Here is a 21,854-nt window from a genome sequence, read left to right as displayed (position 1 = left end):
ATGCTTTCTGGTCATACTGGATAAAATAAGAGTTGCTACCAAGCAGCAACACATTTTTATGACCTTGATGGCATCCATTTTTTCCCCTCTGGTAACTTTAGACGTCTGGTTTTTTGGGTTTTTTTCATCTATGCAATTCCATAAACCAAAACCATGGGACTTTCCTTCATACCTGGACTGTAACAGCCCACAAAATGTACCATTAGTGGAGTAAAGCTTCTTTTTTTCTCTCCAGCTAAATACGCAGTACCACAATAGGTTAGTTTGAGATTCTTTCTCTGACCAAAGCAACAAACATGCTTGGGGAGTGTGGATTGCTTCATCTTTTCCGACCCTGTTGACATTTGAATCAGCCATATAAGAAATTCCTGTAACATACTTTTTCAGAATTTACTCATATGTTCATGCTTCTCCCTAGCCGAGAAGTACCGGTGGGCAAAATTCAAGTATTTTTCATTTTAATTAAAGGTAAATTTGAAGGATTATCTGCCAGAGAAGGAATTCGTAGTTGTCAGCTTCTGTCCCCTTCAGTCCCCTTCAGCCCTTTGTCTGCAGGAAATGTGATCGTTCATCTTGTGGGTGGAGAAGTTAAATGGTAGGAGGCCTGCAGAGTTGTTGGCTGCTTGTATAGTCTTTGTTTATGAAATCATACCGTAGTTTATTGGTCTCTGCTTAACTGTTAAGTGGAAAGCAAGGACTACATCTTTTACATTCACTGTTTTTTCTTAAGTGCTTAGTGCACACAGTCGGGGCTCAATACTATTGAGTGATTATTAATACTCAGCATGTATTGACAGTGCAGGCAGGGTGCACATATTCAACTTCCTTTTCCATTTGGCTGTGTAACCACCTGTCTGTGAGAGGGAGTACTGGATAAAATTAACTCCCAAATTCATAAGAATCACAGAACTGGAGAGAGGCATGCCACTAAGGCCCATCTCCTGACGGATTTCAATGGCCTCCAGCCTCCCACTCTGCCAGCCTCATTCACCCAATATTTGAGACATTAATCAATCAATCAATTGTATTTATTGAGGGCTTGCTGTGTGCAGAACACATCTTAAGTTAGCTCTAAGACTAAGGAATGCTGCACTGCTCTGAGACCACATCGAAGGACAGTTGTGGGTGGAGTTTAAGACACTTTTGAGAGAAATGTGAGATGACTAAGTTATACAAAAAGGTAACATAAATAACAATAAAAATAATAAAGAAGACTCATTTAGAGATGGTCTCTCATAGAATCATATGAGCCAATTTTACCAGAAGCAGAGAAAGGGAAGAAGAACAGGGAAGAATGTCATCTAACCAAGGTAAAGGAAGGCTTGTTCCGTCGATTAAATTGAAAAATGGCTTGAAATAGTGGAAAAACACTAAATAGGGAATAGGACAGTACATAATGTTGGAAGGTTGGAGGCAGATTCAGGGGTGGAGAAAGTCTTCTTTTTCAAAGTGAACAGGTGAAGTCTCTGAGGTAAATAACTTCCAGCCTCAGAACTAAATGCTACCATCTAAGAAGGATTTTTATTTCTGAAATTCATTCAGTCATGTTTATTGAGTGCTTACTGTGTGCAGAGCACTGTACTAAGCGCTTGGGAAGTCCAAGTTGGCAACATATAGAGACGGTCCCTACCCAACAGCGGGCTCACAGTCTAGAAGGGGGAGACAGAGAACAAAATAATACATATTAACAAAATAAAATAAATAGAATAAATATGTACAAATAAAATAAATAGAGTAATAAATCCGTACAAACATATATACATATATACAGGTGCCGTGGGGAGGGGAAGGACATAAGGAGGGGGGGATGGGGAGGGTGTTTACTTATTAAGCGCTTACTATGTGCAAAGCACCGTTCTAAGCGCTGGGGAGGTTTTAAGGTGATCAGGTTATCCCCCGGGGGACTCCCAGTCTTCTTCCCCATTTGACAGAGGAGGGAACTGAGGCACAGAGAAGTGAAGTGACTTGTCCAGTCACACAGCTGACAATAACAATAATAATGATGGCATTTATTAAGCGCTTACTATGTGCAAATCACTATCCTAAACGCTGGGGAGGTTACAAGGTGATCAGGTTGTCCCACAGGGGGCTCACAGTCTTCATCCCCATTTGACAGAGGAGGGAACTGAGGCCCAGAGAAGTGAAGTGACTTGCCCACAGTCACACAGCTGACAATAACAATAATGATGATGGCATTTATTAAGCGCTTACTATGTGCAAATCACTGTTCTAAGCGCTGGGGAGGTTCCAAGGTGATCAGGTTGTCCCACGGGGGGCTCACAGCCTTCACCCCCATTTTACAGAGGAGGCCCAGAGAAGTGAAGTGACTTGCCCACAGTTACACAGCTGACAATAACAATAATAATGATGGCATTTATTAAGCACTTACTATGTGCAAATCACTGTTCTAAGCACTGGGGAGGTTCCAAGGTGATCAGGTTGTCAGGGAAGGCCCCTTTGAGGATTTGGATCAGGATTTGATTATCGGGTCTGCGGACCCGTTGCCCCCTGTGCCCCCGCGCCGGCGTTCATCTTATTATGACTTCGGTCTGAGAATAAAATGGTACTCTCGATCTCAGGCATGGAAGTGAAGGGGATGTTTCAAATCACAAAGAGAAGCAGTGTGGCCTAGGGGAAAGAGCACAGGCCTGGGAGTGAGACGACCTGGATTCTAATCCCAGGTCCACCACTTCTCTGATGGGTGATCTTGGGCAAGTCATTTAACTTCTCTATGCCTCAGTTACCTCATCTGTAAAATGGGGATTAAGACTGCGAGCTCCATAGACTGTGTCCAACTTGATTATCTTGTATTTATCCAGTGCCTGGCACATAGTAAGCTCTTACAAATATCGTTTTAAAAAGTCACATTTGGCATCTACGTATATCTTCGTCATTTAACCTTAAAAAAAATGTAATGGAAATTGGGAGTGATAAATGCTTTAAACACTGTGATTGTGGATGAAGACTGTACCTACCTAGCTCCAAGCTGATTACTCAAATTGCATTTGGCCTCTGTTGTAGTTTCACCAGTCTCCATTTAGAAACAATCCTAAAAGAAGCAGTGTGGCTCAGTGGAAAGAGCCCGGGCTTTGGAGTCAGAGGTCATGGGTTCAAATCCCGGCTCCACCAACTGTCAGCTGTGTGACTTTGGGCAAGTCACTTCACTTCTCTGTGCCTCAGTGACCTCATCTGTAAAATGGGGATTAAGATTGTGAGCCCGCCGTGGGCCAACCTGATCACCTTGTAACCTCCCCAGCGCTTAAAACAGTGCTTTGCACATAGTAAGCGCTTAATAAATCCCATTATTATTATTATTATTATTATTATAAAAGGTTCCTATATTTATAAAATATGTTAGATTTCACTGCTGGCCGCTATTGGTTGAAAAGCATTGAGCTATTGTTAAGGTCCATAGTCTGTGCTGTTTAAAACCAGCTTGAAAAGAACATAGTTGAATGCATTTTACCTGTTTAAACAGGTACGTGCACAGAAAAAGAATGCATTTAGGAAGGACCACTGACTGCCAGTGTTTTTGTTTTTCTTTGCATGTCAGATTTCATTTGTTAACTACATGAGGCTGTCACAGTTTGTTTGAAAATTCCTAGAGGAGAGGGAAAGCAAGCCGAACCACTTGGGGTCACTATCATTCCAAACAACCCCGCTGCAGAGCTTTGGTCAGATCCGCGGTCAGTGGGCAGGCACTTTCTCATTTTCAGCCTTATGCCCGTGCGAAAATGGTTCAGACTTGTACCCAAGGCAATGTACCTGGCCATTTGTCAATGTTGAGAGTGTGCCCTATGCTTGTGAGCATGGCACGGGGTCACAGCACCGGCTATTGTCATTAACTGACATCGAATGCTTAGAACAGTGTTCACATCCCCTTGAGTGCTTGGGAAATACTAGTGACTGAGCAGTTGAGTTCCAGGAGGGATTTATGTTCTAGCTGCAGGCCTTTTTGTTTGTTTACTTTCTGGTAAGTTTACTGACACTGAGAGTGGAAGCAGAATATCTTTTGTCTGATCAGGACACCTACTATAGTGCTCCATGAACGAACCTAATTTATACTCATCCCAGATTGAGCTCCCTTTTTCCTCTGCAAGACTGAGTCCCCTTTTTCCTCTCCTCCTCCCTCTGCCCTACCCCCTTCCCCACCCCACAGCACTTGTATATATTTGTACATATTTATTACTTTATTTTACTTGTACATATTTACTACTCTATTAATGATGTGCATATAGCTATAATTCTATTCTGACGGTTTTGACACCTGTCTACTTGTTTTGTTGTCCGTCTCCCCCTTCTAGACTGTGAGCCCATTGTAGGGTAGGGACCGTCTCTATATGTTGCCGACTTGTACTTCCCAAGTGCTTAGTATAGTGCTCTGCACACAGTAAGCGCTCAATAAATATGATTGAATGAATGAATACCCATTCAAGAATTACATGTCCTTTACTTTAAATTGAAATTTGCTGTGAAATTCAGCGCTTTGGTACAAGTATTGTTGGAATTGGAAATGAGAATTTCTGTTATTTTGAGAGTTTTATTTTAAAGATGCAATTTTGATGACTAAGGTAAAAAAAAGCACCTGACATCACTGCTAGGGAAGAGGGACTGAGATAAGAGTCATGTTTCTTTGCAAAGGGTGTATAACCGCAGAAGAAAAAGATTTACGTTGTGGAATATACACAACTCAGGAAGAGTTAGGCAGCTGTCTGGTGGGAACTGTGGTTTTGATAGTATTGTGTGCAGAGCACTGTACTAAGCACTTGGGAGAATACAGTATAACAGAGTTGGTAGACACATTCCCTGCCCATAAGGAGCTTAAAGTGCTTAGTACATAAGTACTTAGTACAGTGCTCAGCACACAGTAAGTGCTCAATAAATACAATTGAATGAAAGTCTAGCGTTTCTCAACTATCATCAATGGGAGCATGGCCTAGTGGAAGAAGCCCAGGCCTTGGAGTCAGAGGACCTGAGTTCTAACACTGACTCTGCCCTTGTCTGCTGTGTGACCTTGCACAAGTCATTTAACTTCTCTGTGCTTCAGTTACCTCATCTTTAAAATGGGGATTAAAATGGGCAGGGAATGTGTCTGATGTTATATTGTACTCTCCCAAGTGCTTAGTACAGTGCTTTGCACACAGTAAGCACTCAATAAATATGATTGAATGAATGAATGATGGTGAGCCCCGTGGGGGATATGCACTGTATCCAACCTGATGAGCTTGTATCTTTCCCAGTGCTTAGCACATAGTAAGCACTTAACAAATACCATTTTTTAAAAAGTAGCATTAATTGAGTTTCCATGTTTAGAGCACTATACTGAGAGAAAAAATCAATGGTATTTATTATGTGCTTCCTATGGGCAGAGCACTATACTAAGCACTTGAGAAGGTTACTGTACAATAAAAGTGGTAGCCATGATCCCTGCCCACCAGGAGCTTGGAGCGTCGAAGGGGGAGACAGACATTAAAATTAAATTACTAATAGGAGAAATGGCAGGATATAAGGATATGTATATGTATAGGAATACATGTATTTGAAAATCTACAAGACAGAAAACACATAGAGAATCCTACCTCTATTCCCCTTTCCAGATTTCTGGTGAGTTTTCCCTTTACTTCTTGCCAACATGTCATTGTGCAATAATAATGCTGGTCTATGAATAACTTGAAGAGGGACTTTCTGTGGAGGCTACTAGGCTACCAGTGGAACAAAACCCAGAAAACCATCTGCCTGCAGCTTTAAGGGGAAAGATTCTAGCAAATAGTCTGGGGAAAAGATTAGATAGTCCTAATCAAACAACTACAGGTCTATTTTGTATTGAGTGAATAACTTGCAGAGCTGGTAAGGCACATTAAGGGAATGAAGACAATGCTATAATAGACTCTAAGTGGCCTAGTAATCTAGAAGAGGCTAAGTAGAAGGGAGATTGGGACAGCCAGAGCAGCCTGTTGACATTTCACACCAAAAGCTATTGCAATTTCTTCTTTCATTCAATGCACTACCGCAGTTTGTTTATTTTGTGATTCCTTTCCTAATTGTTTTTTTAGCAGATAAGAAATTCCCATTTTCTATTTGTTCTTGTAGTTTTATCCTGGCTTCAAGAGTTGTGACAAGAATAGTCTTAAGTTCTAAATTCCTCTTTCCCATGCCCTTTTCCAGCCCCTTTCTTCCCCCACATTTAGCAGAAACAAAAAAATACCTGATCTAAAATCCAGCAAGATGTTACCCTATTTAAAACCCAAGTTTAACTGGTTGCTATATAAGGCTCCAGTTCCTAAAGTCACTCACTCTATTGTTTTCTAAAGTATATTTAGGTTAAAAATATATACATATACATCTATATTTATATGTATATATAATGGTATTTGCTTACTATGTACCAACCACTATACTAAGTTTTGAAGTGGATACAAACAAATCGGGTTGGACACAGTTCCTGTCCCATGTGGCGCTCACATGGAAGGAAAGCACAAAGTTCATAAGGGAAGCAGCGGGGCCTAGTGGATAGAGCATGGGCCTGGAAATCAGAAGGACCTGGGTTCTAATTCCGGTTCTACCACTTGTCTGCTGTGTGACCTTGGGCAAGTCACTTAACTTCTCTGTGTCTGTTATCTCATCTGTAATATGGGAATTAAGATATGCCCTATGTAGGACAGGGACTGTGCCCAGCCCAATTACCTTGTATCTACCCCAGTGCTTAGTACAGTGCCTGGTACATAGGAAGCACTGAACAAATACCACTGTTGTTGTTATTACTATTACTAAGGTAGTGCAATGCAGGTGGTGGCATTGAGACTTGAAGTAACTGCTACTTTTGTATTTTCAGAATGATGTCCTCACGTCAAACGTAACATCACTGGTCACACAGTAGAGCCTGAGTGGGGTCCATGCTTTCACTTCTTAATGGCAACCAAAGAAAAACAGCCCACGGATCTCCATGTGCATTGGTGCGACTAACCAATTTGGTAAATGGCTCAGTCTTTGTGCTTATTGGTAGTAACTGCATGCATAGTAAGGTCAAAACGCTAGCCAGTCATTCCTTAAAAGCAACAGTAAAAAAAAATAATCCACAAGATGAGTTGATGGTATTTAATCATATTTTTATTACTACCACTAGGAGCTGGCTGCTCCTGGCACTCGTGGTTCTGGCCCTCTAAGCAGGTGCCTGGTTGGTGGGCCGCCTCTGCTCCAGCTTTGGGAGCCTGGACATTTCCAGATTTTATGGGCTCTGGCAATGCTCATTTTCCCCAAGACCCCACTTAGCACCCCAAAACCTTAAATCTGAAGGCAGGCAACTCTGCTGACTCTCTGGTAGGTCCACCCTGAGGCTACTGGTGTGAAGCCCACACCACCGCCAACAGGAAACAATTCTATCCTTGGGGTAGTGGATTAGCTAGGGGACACCATTCACTTAGCAGGGAACCAGGGCATGTGTCCTGAGAGCTGGGAGCTCCACAGCACCATGGTTTGCACTGCACTTTATAATGAAGGATCTTTATTCCCTTCCTCGCTCTTCTTCTCCCCACCTTCACCTCCCCCATCAGCATTAGCTCAGAAAACGCTACTAACAAGTTTTCCAGCCCCATTTGATAAATCCAATTTTACTTGGAAATTCTCTTCTCATTTTCCAAGGCCAACGGTCCCTCAAGATCCTAACTGAATGTGCCGCTGTCCACCTTATTCTGTATCGTGGCACTTTCAAACATCTGGATGACACAGAATCCTAATGACGCTAATCTGCATTTTAGCAAAATTTCCAGCCCCTTTTCCCCTTTCACCTCTTATAGACTGAGGGCTTCTCTCTGGTGAACTATTGGAAGTTTGTGTTTAGCCAAGTAAAAGGAAGATTCCGAGATATAGTCCATTTTCTTCCTAAGGGTAAATGGCTGAAGTACAGTAAAAAGCAATGGAAGCTCTAAGGATGTTTACAAGGATGAATTTATAACACATGATTTAGACCAGGTAACCAGTGTTAAAAATACCTTTTAAATCATTCTGTTTGCCCTCTCCTGCTTCTCGCACCAACAAGAAATTGGATTCTTTGGTAGTGTCTATAGACAGACAATAATTCATTTAAAAAATATATAAAAAGAACCTGAATTGATCCTACTTAATGGCCTTAATGAAGGCCTTAATGAAGAAGGTCTCACTTTCAAACCAGTGAATGGTAAGTGATCACCAGTACTTTTAAAGTCAAAACTCAGCATGGCATTCCTTGATAATTCCATGTTCGATGGACTGGCCCAAAGAGCCAGCTGACATAGTTGACAATTGAGGAAATTTATGGAGGAGTGTGAGCTCTTAAAGGCCCAAAGGAGACAGATGATACAAACTCCTTGGAGGCAGTGTGGGCCATCTACTTTTATTGTATGCACCAAGACTTAGGAGTTAAAGTTCTGCATTCAGTAGGCACTCATGGGCTGCCAATACAGTTACAGAGGATAGGGAGTAGAAACTTTCACATAATGAAGTGAAGGGAATATGAGGAGAAGTTGACAGAGAGTTGGGAGGGGACACTGCCTCTTTTAGGAAAAGAAGTTGGCAAAGGTCAAGCCAAGAGGTAACTAGCCCTAGCCATATGGTAAAGACCAATGTTTTTCAAGACAGACATTTATAAAATCTAATGAAATCTTGGAACATGGTACAACTAAAAAGCCTCCTTCAGAGACTACGACTGTGTTCATGAGGCAAACTTAACGACAGACTGAACACATTTCACCAATTCCATTTGTCTGACTCATTAGCGGGCTAGTAATAGGGGTGTTTTCCTTCATGTATTTTATGTCAAAAGGCCTGAAAAGTCCTCAGTTTGCTTGTTGCAATAGGGTGGGGTAGCAGGGAGATTGAGTTGATGTGCCTGCTTCTTGATTGGCAGCTAGTGCCTGGGGCTGCTCTGTGCCCTTCTTCTCCTTGCTGTCAATCTGCTTGGACTCTCCAAAGATGGCCCTGAGGCCACCTGCAATGGTAGAGGGGTGAGGAAGGTGAACAGGATTGGGAGCAGCGAACAACCTTCATGGGCTGGGCCTGAATCTCTGGATCCACTCATTGCACAAAACTCCAGAAAATGTTGGCAGTAGTAGTGCCGGAGTGCAGCCCGAGACAGAAGGATGGATTTAATATTAGGTCTTCCTTGGGTTGGGAAGGAGCCCCAAATAGATTTTTCTCAGCAAAAAAGTGTCTTCCGAGAAATGCCCTTGGCCATGCAGGAGCTGCTTGGACCCTCTCTGATATGAGGTATTTCAAGAACTGATTAAAAAAAGGAAAAGTACAAAAGGAATTAAGGAACTGACTGACCAAGTGACTCCTTTTTGGTAGAATAATTTAAATTGGAAAATATATTTTGCAGGAAAAAAGCGGGGGGATACTTATATGCAAAGCCTCTTTGCTGGGCTAAGTGGTAAAGGAATGCATTTTTTTCTCGCCTAAATGGTTAGACATTTAGATTGAGTGAGGAAAGACCAGTGCAGATTTAAAATTTATTGTCCATGAATAATTTTGTAAAAGAGCAGGATTTAGAAGAGTAGCATTTTAAGATCAAATTGATCAGAGGCAGTCTAATCCAGGAGTTTTTTGTTTAAAAACCAGATAGTAGAAGTCTTGAATTTCTATTAAAATTTTCATCAATACTGGAAACAAAATTGCTTTCTGTAGCCTGCCTTTTTCCTCCAGTTTCTAAAACTCTAATCGGAAACTCACCACACCTCTCCCTGTTCAACACATGCCCTAAAAGAATAATCCAGGCTTTAAAAAATTGGGGAAATAAACCACATCACCTTAACTAACATATATTGTTAAACAATTAAAATCCAAGTGGTTTTTAATACAGTAGTGAGAAACCTTTTCCACAAGAAGCTGTTCTTGTAAAATTTCAAGTTTTGCTGTGACAAAAGTGACTGAACTATTTTCAACCCTGAAGAGTAGGGCAGAAAGACCCCCCTCACAGAGTTATCCTGAAAGCACGCAACTTAGTTAATGTAATCCTCCAAAAGGCTTTTTTGAAATGAGGTTTAAAAAGCAGCACAAGGAAATCCTGGTCCCATTTTGAGGAGACCAAAATAATTTTAAAGTTCAATAACCACTGGCCACAATGGGCTCATGAATGAAACCCAAAGAAATGTCCAAGATACTTTCCTGTTAAATTCCACTACCCAAAACCAGCTGGAGTAGCCCTCATTTTGGAGGCCTTTGTGAATGGTCTGCAATTCCCCTGAAAAGCATGTGCATCCCGGTCAATTTGGGTGGGAAGCCAGGGCCAGTGCTCCTGTCAGACTGACCCACGTTTTCACCGATATAAAGCCAAGAGCCAAGCTCATGTTGTCTAGGCCTTTCAACTGTGCTAGTGGGGGCACTTGAAACACACGCCTATAAGGTTGGAAACACACACGTTCCAGGTCAGGAAAAAAAAATAGTCTGTAAGTAGAAGTCATTTGAATGCATGATGGAAATGAGGCAAGGTGGTAGAACTGGTGCCAGAGGCAAAGGAGTGAAGAATGTGAGGCAGATTGAACTGACTGTAGGTCCCACTGCCCATTGCTAGTGAGGCTTCTGGCTGTTGTTGCCCAAGGTAGGTCAGCCTAGCGGGTAGAGCATCTCCCTGCCCCAGAGCCATGGTGGTGTCCCCAATGGCATTTTGGGCATCAGCAGGGGGAAGTTGCCAGAAGCTCAAGATGTGGGCAAGATCCAAGGAAGCAGCCGGGGCAGCCAGGCTTAGGGCATCGGCGAGAGCCATCATTTCTGTGGGCAAGGGTAACCGGCCAGTGACCCCTGCGACCTGGTCAAACCCGGGGCTGAACTTGGGCAGGGGGTGAGGGTCTTGCCAGGGCAGCTCTTCCAGCAGACTCACAGTTCCACAGGTTTTGGTGTCGGCCTTGAGAGGCAGGCTCTTGAGCAGGGAGAACGGAGTGTCAGAGGTAGAGATCGGTTCGTATTTTTGGTCTTGAGGAGTCTGAGAGGGAGGCAGTAACAGGGGAGATGATGTAGGATAGAGGGCCGCCAGAGGACCTAAGCTGCCCGTTCTTAAGGGAGGAGGTGGTGGTGGCAGTGCAGGCTGCAGGCTCTGTTCACAGGCCCCCTTTGGGGGGGTTACCCGCCTCCACCCGCAAGCTGCTCTCCATGCCATTGAGCCCTGCGACGCCCAAAGGGAAGGGCGCCGGGGCGGCAGCCTCGTCCTTGAGCTGCAGACCAGGGGAGCGGGGCTGGAACAGGTCCAGCAGGTCCCCGTCCGGCAGCTGCTCCTCCTTTAGCAGCTCGTGGGGGTGCGTCTTCTTGGTGTGCCGGGTGAGGTGGTCCTTACGCCCGAAGCGCTGGCTGCAGAACTGACACAGGAAGTCCTTGCAGCCTGTGTGGACCACCAAATGGCGTCGCACGTCCTTGCGGGTGTAGAAGCGGCGCTCGCAGTGGTCGCACTGGTGCTTCCTCTCCTTGTCGGCTCCAGGGGGCTTGCCCCGGGCGTGGGCCCTGAGGTGGTCCAGCAGCAGCTCCGTGCTCCCCAGCTCCAGGGCACACACCTGACAGGTAAGGTCCCCGCTGTTGGCCCCGTGCAGGGCCAGATGCCGCTTGTAGCCCAGCTTGGTGTTGTACTTCTTTCCACATTCCTCACAGCCAAAGGCCATCTTATTCGGATCATGGGTCTGGAGGTGGTTCTTCAGGTGATCTTTGCGGTGGAAGGTCTTTTCACAGTGAGCACATCGGTGAGATTTCTGGGGCAAGTGAGTGGCCATGTGCCTAGGATGGAAGAAGACAACAATTGAGAGCGGGTCTTGGGCAACCCTGAGCTGGGACTTGCGGTGCTGGCTGGTCTCTAAGAAGGAAGCACCCCACATTCACAGGACAGTGAGGTGAGCAAGTTCACACTTTCTGCATCCTTTTTTTTTCCTTATACAGAGGCTGCAGGCACAGAAGGGCAGGGAACTAGTCTCCCGACTCAAATATACTGCACTTAACACAGTGCTTGGCACACAGTGAACATTCAATTAACATAATTGAGTGATTTTTGGGGGTTTTTTTTAAAGGGTATGTGCACATTGTTTGCAGGAACGTGAGAGGTTCCTGACTCCAGAGACCAATCACTCAATGCTATTTATTGAATGTTTACTGTGTGCACAGTCCTGTACTAAGTGCTTGGGAGAGTAAATTACAACTGAGCAGATATGTTCCCTGCCATAAAGGGCTTATAATCTAGAGGGCAAGAGCGACATTAAAATTATTTACAGGTAAGTACCTAAGTGCTGTGGGGTGAACAGCAAGCGGCTAAAGATCCAAGTACTTAGGTGATGCAGAAGGGAGAGGAAGGCGGGAGTGGGGAGTGAGGAGGGGGGGAATGAGGGCTTGGTTGAGGAAGGTTTCTTGGATGAGATGTGATTTTAAACAAGGCTTTGAAGTGACAGAGAGTGGTGGTCTGTTAGAATATGGAAGGGGAGGGAGTTCCAGTTCAGAGGCAAAACAGACAAGAATGAGGTGCAGTGAGTAGGTTAGTATTAGCAGAGTGAAGTATGTAACCTGGGTAGTAGTGACAAATCAGTGAGGTAAGGTAAGAGGGGGGTGAGGGCTTCATTTTCCAGACCAGTGCTTCTGCTGTTCAGGAATCTCATATCAGTCCCACCTTGATCCTTACGAGTTGCATTCACCCCAGGAGTCCCAAAGCCTCTCTGCAGCAGTTTTGGACTGTCCCAGGGTCCTCAGGGGTATTTGCAGGACAAGGGTGTGATAAAGCAGAAGGGGCAGAGGCCAGCAGGAAACAACTAAGCCCACTGCCACCCAGATCTTGGTGAAGGGTACACTTACCCTTTCTTCTCCCAGAGAGGCCACTGGAAGAGGTAGCCCCGGCTGGGGAAGAATGGGTGGTCCCAATGTCCGGGACACAGGGGCAAGGATTCCCCCCCTATTCTCAGACCTGCTCCTGCTGTGGGTTTTCTCTGCTGGCAGGGAGAGGTGAAGGAAGAACCACCCAGACAACCAGCAGGCGCTCCTTAGGGAAAGGAGATCTCTCAGCCCTGGAGCCCTCCTCATCTCCCCTCTCAGCTACCCCTTCCCATCCCCAACCTTCTCCCACAGCCACAGTCACATTCATGAAGATGCGTAACAAAGCTACACCTTGTGAGCAATAAACAGGAAAGGAGGCCAGGTTGAAATGAGAGAGTAAAAATGTAAGCAGAGAACTAATTTGGAAATGGGATGAGGTTTGTTGTGTGAAAGAGTGAATATGGAGTGTGCATAAACTTTGACATGATGAGGGTGTGCTTAATAGAATTGTATATTTCACACTTCTGGGCGGTTTGGGGGGCACTAGATGATTTGCATAGTCCTTGGGGGGCACAGATAGGATTGTTATCATATTAGAATATGACAGAGGAATAGAGGAGGGAAGATTGGGGGAAGAATGAAAAGTGGCTGTGAGACTGGTGAAAGGTGAGGGCTAGTGTACTGGCCGGGGGAGGTGACCAAGAGCTGGCCACCCAATCCCCCTTCATGCTCGGTCCACCCCATGCCTTTGTGATCACGCTACCATCTTGCCACCCCAACCCCGTTTCCTGCCCTACACTCAAACATCATCCCTAAACTTTCTCCTTTCCTATACACACACACACACACACACACACACACACACACACACACACACACACACACACACACACACACACACACACACACACACACACACACACACACACACACACACACACACACCCCCCCCCCCCCCCCCCCCCCCCCCCCCCCCCCCCCCCCCCCCAATCTGGTTCTAAGATGATGATCCTGAAATGAGATTTTTATCTGAAATCCCACACCACTAGCTGGCAATTCCCCTTGGCTCTCCCACACACATCCCATTCCTGTTTGGTTTATGGTTCTATATTTTATTTTGTATTTTTTTTTGCTTCGTTTTTAAAAGGGATTTTACCTGATTAGCTTATATTTGGAAACGAATGCTTTGACACAGCTCTGCTCTGGGCATGTGTAAGGACGCTCCCCCGTGTGGGAAGAAGTGTGGACATTGAGCTTTTCCGGGGTGAGGAATATCTTCCCACAGAGGTGGCAGGGGTAGGTCTCCACAAGCTTTGCCTCTTGCCCCTTCCTCTTCAGGCCAGCCGACTGGCTGCTGTACCACTGAGGCTCAAATCGAGCAGCCGCGGCTGCAGCCGCAGCCGCCACCACACCACAGCCACTAGCTGAGCTGCAGGAGCCCAGATTGAAAGCGGCAGGGCAGGAGATCCCTCTGGGCTGGTGGATAAGGTTTTTGGCCAAGTTGGTGGTCCCTCTCGGTTTCCCTTTCGTTCTGCCTTTTGCTTTCCCAGGCCCCAGTTTATTAGGCCATGACAAGCAGGTGTCAGGGAGTCTGTCTTTACTGAGGCACTGGTGAGAGTCCAGCAGAGAGCAAGTGCCAAACACATTACTACAGCTGGGGCATTTCCAGGAATCCTGGGGCTCTGTCTGCAGAGAGAAGAGAAACAGTTCCCTTACATTAGCCACTTGAAAATAATGTGTTCCTCCCTAAGCCCAGCACCAAAGCACCCCCAGATCTGATTAAACTTCAAACAGCTGTAAGGTGGCACTGTTCCGTGATCTTCCCTGCTGGCCTACTGATGCCCTCCACTCCCGATCTTATTTTAAGGGTCAGGCTGGAAGCCCCTTAAATCCCTCCACGCCCCCCTCCTTCGCCCCACCCAAATCTCCATCACACTTACTGTGGTCACAGTGTGGGGTGAAGGAGCCCAAAGCCTGGATTCCTCTTTGATTAATGCGGAGGCTTCGACAAACTTGGCATTGTCTACAGAGAGCCACGCATCCAGTTCTGTACGGGGTTCAACCGTCTGGGATTAAAAACACAAATGCAATATTTACATCTACTTCCCTGGTTCCTAAATCAAACTGTCCTTGCTTTGTTCCAAATGAGGTAAACCCACAGTTCCCTCCTATTGTTACAACCAGAACTCCTTCCATCACACCTGCTTAAACTTCCAGGGGAATTATGATAAAAGTTGATTTGTATACAGTGAAATAAATTAGTCTACAGGGTTTCTGGGATGTAGCAGATGTAAACGTTACCTTGTGGTAGATAAAGAGTGGAAGCTTGAATGAAGCCCTCTTGGTTTTAGTACAGCAGGGGGTCAAAAACAAAAACATCCTGGTCTTTGCCATAGAGTAGATAAAGGTTGACTTGGTTACTCCAGCCTGCTGCTGTCTCTCCAAACTAAACACATCCTCAGTTTTGCACAGGAAGTTGCTCAGATTTGAGGCAAAGTAACTGCTTTGCTGGTAGAGGGGTAAATGCCCCAAAGGACAGATTAGCATCGGCTCTCTTATGATTTAGGGAGTGGGAAGATCTGGGTGACTTATGGCAGCCCTCCTCTCTCAGCCACAAAATGGGGCCCTAGCCCTGCTGTCGATCTATGTAAGCGTGAGGGTAGCGTGGGGCCCATTAAATAAGTTTAAAAAGATTAGCTCCTCCTCCACAACCTGCTCTCCGATCTCGATCTCGCTAGTCCAGCCAATTTCCTGCCTAGGAAAATGAGAGAGAAGGCTGTTGAGGAGCAGTTTAACTGAATAACGCCTTTGACTTCCGTACCCCCTCAGGTTGTGCAGTTTCAGACCTGCCCGCTGCGAATGGCTCTTGCGCTACACAAAGCAATTCCACCGGCCCAGCCAGTTATAGCTACCTTAGCACTAGTGATGTAGATGTCTCTGCGGTTCAGACAGGATGCGAGGGTCTGCTCGTCCGCGGTCTGCAGCGGATGGACAAACATCATCCAGTCCCCAGAGTTTTCGTTGGGGGTTTCCAGGAAATACTCTTCTCTGGATTTCAAGACCTTTCAAAGACCAAAGTGAAAAGGGGAGAGCTGAGAATGACCATGGAGATCAATGACGGCTTCATTTCTAACCTGTAACGTAAAGTGGCCTTGGAGCCGGGGATGCTTGCTCTCTTAGTGACTTCCTTTTTCTCTCCACTATCTTGGACCACAGTCCCCACCCTTTATGGAAGTCCCAACCACTAGCACTGACTCTGCCAGGCCTTCATAAAGATCACTTACTCCATTTCATTTTCTTTTGCTCTATTTTAGAACGATGTATTTCATTAATAATTTGGAACTTTGTAAAAACATGGCTCACTATCACAGGTGTGAATAGGACACGCCTACGTTATGGCAGGGGTCTCTTTTCCTCCTCTGCATCTCCTCCCCTCCACACCTGGTAAGGTGGGCTGCACCAGGTGGACACTCAGTAGGGATCATTGTGAACAAATCTTATTTTTTTCCTCATCCAGCATCTTGAAGCTCCTCATCCTGCTGATCCCCACCCTCAGTTCCTCCCTCTCCTTGTCTTAGCCCACTGCCATCAGTAAGTTTGAGTGGAGGGGAAAAATGGTCCCTTTTCCCGTGGCCAGTGAGTGGGTTTTGAAACAAAGCTTGTTTTCAAGGTCAGTGTGAGCCAGTCACTACATTTTTTCATCAGTGAAAATTAACCACATCAGTGTTGACAAGGATGTGGATTATTTGCTTGAGACCTTGTTCTCCCCTCCTCCTCCCCACTTGCCATGTTCTTAATTTAGATTCACATTCTTTACTGCTTTACATATATATTTACAGCTGGCAAATTCCCAGAGGTCAAAACAAACAATTGCCAGAATCATTCTGATGATGCAAACAGCCCATTCTCCAACTTGATACCCAGCCTGCGAGTCTGCCTCCAAGCAAAGCAACGTTTCGACACCTGTCATTCCAGACAGGCAGCCGCCTTCCCGGAAACACTTCAACACTTAAACGTCAATCCTCTTGCTACTAAAAATAATAAGCTCATGGCATGGATCTGCCAGTATGCTCCCCAAGGCTCACTTCATTCACTCTAGATTCCTTTAGGGTGACTGGTGCAGGAATGTACTGGCCCAGGGCCACAGCCAGGACATCTTCGTTCAAGACCAAAGGAAGATCCTGGACTTGGAAGACGTGATGATGTGATTCTGGGCTCTCCTGAAATTACTACAATGTAAATTATCCAACTGCAAAGAATTGATTGGACAATATGACAGCATAAATTCCTAGAATAAATTATTTCTATCACATATAGGCAAATGCAACAGACACATTCTCGGAAGAGAGCCAAATTGCCAGTTACCTGAGTTGACACTTGTCCCTCCCCCCATCTCTCCCCCCACCCCCCTATCAAAATACTCTCAATTCTCTCATTTGGCACCTTTCTTAATGGTTTGGAGAGCTTCTCTTTCAGAAGCTGTGTTCTGAGTGTATTTTCACTTCTCCGCTAAGGATTTTTTTTAAAACATTCTTCAACCCAGGGCTCCATTTTCTCTTGTGCCCACCAAATACAGAAGGCAAATGGATAACTTTGGGCACAACAGATCCTCCTCAGGCATGTCTTTGGAGTAACAATGCCTTCCAGCATGAGGACTACTCCCGCTCTCAGTCCTACTGAAGATATGAACAGGTAGAAGAATCAAGTCTCCTCTAGCCAATCCCAAGAAATCCTCCAGGGAAGCGAAAATCACCACATTCTTGTCCTACGCAAAGCAACTGTGATTTTTTTTTTCCACTCAATGGTCCATTTATTTGAGCTGCACTAACATGGATTTAGGGTTAAATCAACTAGTGATAATCTTCTGAAAGTCAGAGAGGAATCTTCCTATAGAGATTTCCTCATAACAAATTAGCTGAAGGGTAATTGGGCCTTTGGTCCACAGAAATCTTGCCAACGGAATAGGTTCCTCCCTTGCTCTACTGCACTTGAGAGTCAATGAAAAGAACCTGATGAAGACGATTGGATACTGGATTAAACTGCTATTTGCCAACGCAGAGCTCAAACTAGTTTTTTTAATAACGCGCTTTTGAGAAAGACTCAATAGACTAAAAAAATAGAAATGATTAACCCAAAGCCAGCACAGCATGGATTAATTTCTGACTTTCAGCCTTTTCAGAGTGAAAAGCAATACCAAAAAAGATTGGTGCAGAATGGAGTTCCTCCAAAATAGATTCAAGTCTTGGTGCAGCTGCCCTAAATCTGGGAAATGGAGAGAGCAGTATATTCCAGTGGATAGAGAGAGCATGGGCCTGGAAGGTAGAAGGACCTGGGTTCTAATCACTGCTCTGCCACTTGTCTTGTGCACGTCACTTCACTTCTGTGCCTCAGTTACCGCATCTGTAAAATGGGGATTAAGACTCCAACTTAATGTTCCAATTTGTGGAACGTTACTATGTCCAACCTGCTTACCTTGAATCTACCCCCGCACTTAGTACAGTGCCTGCCATATAGCAAGCACTTAACAAACACCATTTTGAAAAAAAAAAAGCTCAAAGCTAGCGGAATGTGTGCTGAAACGAAGTGCAAAGCTGAAAATTTTCATCAGGGCTACAAGATCGTACACTGCGCATATACTGACACCAGGAACATAAACAATCATCTGTTTGCCATGAGTGATGAATTTTTCAAATTTCTAGACTGTAAGCTCGTGGGCAGAGATCATAGCTACCTACGCTGCTATATTGTACTCTCCCAGGTACTTAGTACACAGTGTTCTGCACACAGTAAGTGCTCAATAAAATAGCACTGAGTGATTGAGATGAGGAAGTAGTCTGAGCAACAAATATAGCCTTTCCAATGATTCCAGCAAGGCAGAATATAAAGCATCAAGATGAAAACTTCAAAATTAAATGGCTGATATTTATGCTGGGGATTTTCGATACTACTATGGTCTTTGATTCGCTTCTTTAGTGAAGCGAATCAAAGAGTGTTTTTTTTAAAGTAGAACACCTGTCTACAATATCAAATTTGAATTCCTGGATGGATCAAAAATTCAGACACAAAATTTTCAAAGCACAAACTTCTGGATTCTTTCCCCTCCCATCCAGAAAAGGATCAAAATCCTTGCTGGAAAAAAGACACGTTCTTTGAATATTATAGAACACAGAAAATCTAGGCTCACTATTGCCCCCAGATGCAGTATGTAATGTACTCTCCTGAGGACTTAGTACAGTGCTCTGCACAGCAGGGGTACTCAGTAAATACTATTGTTTCTCATCCTCCCTTCCCAAGGCTACACATACTGCAAATTTGGTGAAAGAGAATTGGGGGGGCAAGTGGGTATATGGGGAGAAATAGAAATAGAAAATCTGCTGCTCTGCAGCACCTGACAAGATACACTTTTTTTTTAATGATACTTGTTAAGAGCTTACTAAGTGTCAAACACTGTTCTAAGCACACGTTTAATTAGATTGGACACAATCCCTGCCCCACATGAGGCTCACAGTCTAAGTAGGTTATAATGAGGGAGAAGGCTCTCAGTCTGGACCAAGTTATTTCTGGTCTCTGGATGAATAGCTGTCCTGTTTTCCAAGATAACACTTCTGGCGGTGGGTCCTATCTACCACAAGACTGATGGGGGGTGTTCAACATGCCCTCCCACATTGTTTACATTTTTTTTGGGGGGGGGGGGGGGGGGGGGGGTTGTTAAGCACCTATGTGCCAGGCACTGTTCTACGGATTGGGGTAGATACAAGGTAATCATGTTGGACACAGTTCCTTTCCCACACGAGGCTCAGAGTTTTAATCCCCATTTACAGCACCTGTATATATGTATATATGTTTGTACATATTTATTACTCTATTTATTTTACTTGTACATATCTATTCTATTTATTTTATTTTGTTAGTATGTTTGGTTTTGTTCTCTGTCTCCCCCTTTTAGACTGTGAGCCCACTATTGGGTAGGGACTGTCTCTATATGTTGCCAACTTGGACTTCCCAAGCACTTAGTACAGTGCTCTGCACACAGTAAGCGCTCAATAAATACGATTGATGATGATGATGATGAGGTAACTGAGGTCCAGAGAAGTAAAGTGACTTGCCCAAGATCCCACAGCAGACAAGTGGGGATTAGAACCCAGGTCCTTCTGCCTCCCAGGCTCTATCCACTAGGCCTCTCTGCCTCCCAATTTCCTTTCCCTGATGGCTCTGTCCCATATCTACCCTGTCTGGCCCTGCCTCCAGGCACCTGGTCTTCAAAACGTCTTTAATAGAGCAATGGCATGCAATTTCTGCCTGCGAGGCTGATCTGCTAGCCATCATGGACGGACCTACCCCAGCAGCCCACTGCTGTTTCAGCTTGTTTGAGGCTGGCCTCCATTATGTCTTTTCATTGTTTTTTCTGTCCTTCTGTGCCCGCCACCTCCTGGGCTTTGCAGGTCCCTTTTCAGTTCCCCACCCAACAGTCTCTGTGGGATCCAGCCGTCATTCATTCTCTTCACATGTCCCACCTGTGCAGCTGGGTTGCTGCCAACACTCTGGCCTTATACGAGGTAGGGTGTAGTGAGAAGCAGCATGGCACAGTTGATTGAGTATGGACCTGGGAGTTAGGAGGTCATGGGTTCTAAACCCAGGTCTGCTGTGTGACCTTGGGCAACTCACTTTACTTCTCTGTGCCTCAGTTACCTCATCTGTAAAATGGGGATTAGACTGTGGGCCCCATGTGGGACAGGGACTGTGTCCAACCCGATTTCCTTATATCCACCCCAGTGCTTAGTAGAGTGCGTGGCACATAGTAAGTGCTTAACAAATACCAAAATTATTATTTTTAATTATTATTATCACGGTACCGCCAGGGTGGCCACCCTCATGCCAGACTAAGAACAACCCCACAGAAGTGGCAAAAACCCTATAATGAACTGTTAGACTTGCCTTTGGGCACTGAAGAAGGGAGGCTTTTTAAGGCACAGAAAACCAGCCAGAATGTGAAGACGTGACCTGAGACCCTACTTTTGAAGAACTAATCTTTGCAGTCAAAACATGAAAATGGGAAATGGAGATGATGGCATTCCTGCAGAAATCCATAAGCAAGAAGTGGGTCTAATCCTCAGCTACCTGCATGAGCTTTTTCTTAACACATTCAGCACTTAGAACAGTGCCTGGAACATAGTAAGCACTTAACAAATATGATTCAAAAAACCAACCAACTCATGGAACACAGGGAACGCCACTAAACTTCAACATCTTCATTTCTGGGATAGTGGGTTTGTGATCAGGGCAGTGAGATAGAGATTTGAATACAGTGAAAATGCTTTTCAAAGCCAACTGAGTTCAGTTCTTAAGCATAAGTGCCACTTCTAAAGGTTCACTTTAAATGAGTCCCGGGCATCCCACCAAGCACTAACCCAATGACCCCTGCAGGAACACCTCTGTTCTCACCACTGCGGGCCTAACTACTTAAAAAGGCCTTCTGACGGCAGGGCCACATCTTGGCTGGTTTCCCTCTGCTTTTCAAGAACAACATACTAAATATTTCCTTCCCAGTTGGCTGCGAAAGCTACTTACTCAGGTGGTTCCAAGTTTTCATTTCCAGCCAATATGGGGAGGAAGCAGGTAAGGTGAGGCAGGCACAATGACACGGTTTTCGGTTTAGCCCCAGGAAGTAGTTCACAAAGTCAGCATACTCCAACAAGGCTTTGCCAGAGTCCTCACATTCTGGAAGAACAAAATACTCAATGACTAAACTAACACACAGTATTCTTTTACCAAGAATAGATTTTTTCCCCCCAAAGCACCTTCAAAACCCTGATTCCCTTTGCTGCAGGATTTAACTGCTCTCCTTTCCCAGAACGAAAACCTCAATGACTGAGGATATGCAATCATTCTAAGGTTAATTCTGCTGATGAGTAGAATCCTGGCTTAGGACACAACAGTCTTCAACAGCACTTTCAAATATAGAGACCAGTCATTATCTGCATCTAGGGCGTGTAAGAAAGAACAAAGCTGCTAGGACTAGGACAGTTTCAAGTGGAGTAGGGACTAACAGAAATATGCAATGAAACACTAACAGACTTAAATATGCACTTCAGAAAGGACAGCCACTC

At 44.9% G+C, this 21,854-nt stretch overlaps 2 protein-coding genes across 2 annotated transcripts in view; one reads left to right on the top strand and one right to left on the bottom strand.

The window, feature by feature from the left end:
- ZC2HC1B (zinc finger C2HC-type containing 1B) overlaps positions 1 to 7,925 on the top strand; it is a 34,104-nt gene extending 26,179 nt beyond the window's left edge. The window contains exons 7-8 of the mRNA XM_038762358.1: positions 1,240 to 1,310; positions 7,794 to 7,925. Coding sequence (XP_038618286.1) covers positions 1,240 to 1,310; positions 7,794 to 7,925 — 203 coding nt within the window. The remainder of the gene's footprint in view (positions 1 to 1,239; positions 1,311 to 7,793) is intronic.
- A 1,543-nt stretch (positions 7,926 to 9,468) lies between these two features.
- On the bottom strand, positions 9,469 to 21,459 carry PLAGL1 (PLAG1 like zinc finger 1). The gene is given in 6 exon segments (XM_038771639.1): positions 9,469 to 11,093; positions 11,095 to 11,730; positions 13,904 to 14,433; positions 14,688 to 14,813; positions 15,660 to 15,809; positions 21,316 to 21,459. Coding segments are annotated over 5 exon segments (2,046 nt in total). The 5' UTR covers positions 15,750 to 15,809; positions 21,316 to 21,459; the 3' UTR covers positions 9,469 to 10,429.
- Positions 21,460 to 21,854: the final 395 nt, after the last annotated feature.

This window comes from Tachyglossus aculeatus, chromosome 2, assembly GCF_015852505.1.
Source record: "Tachyglossus aculeatus isolate mTacAcu1 chromosome 2, mTacAcu1.pri, whole genome shotgun sequence".
NCBI lineage: Eukaryota > Metazoa > Chordata > Mammalia > Monotremata > Tachyglossidae > Tachyglossus > Tachyglossus aculeatus.
The sequence above is the reverse complement of the archived record's forward strand: the minus strand, read 5'-3'. Positions and strand labels throughout refer to the sequence as shown.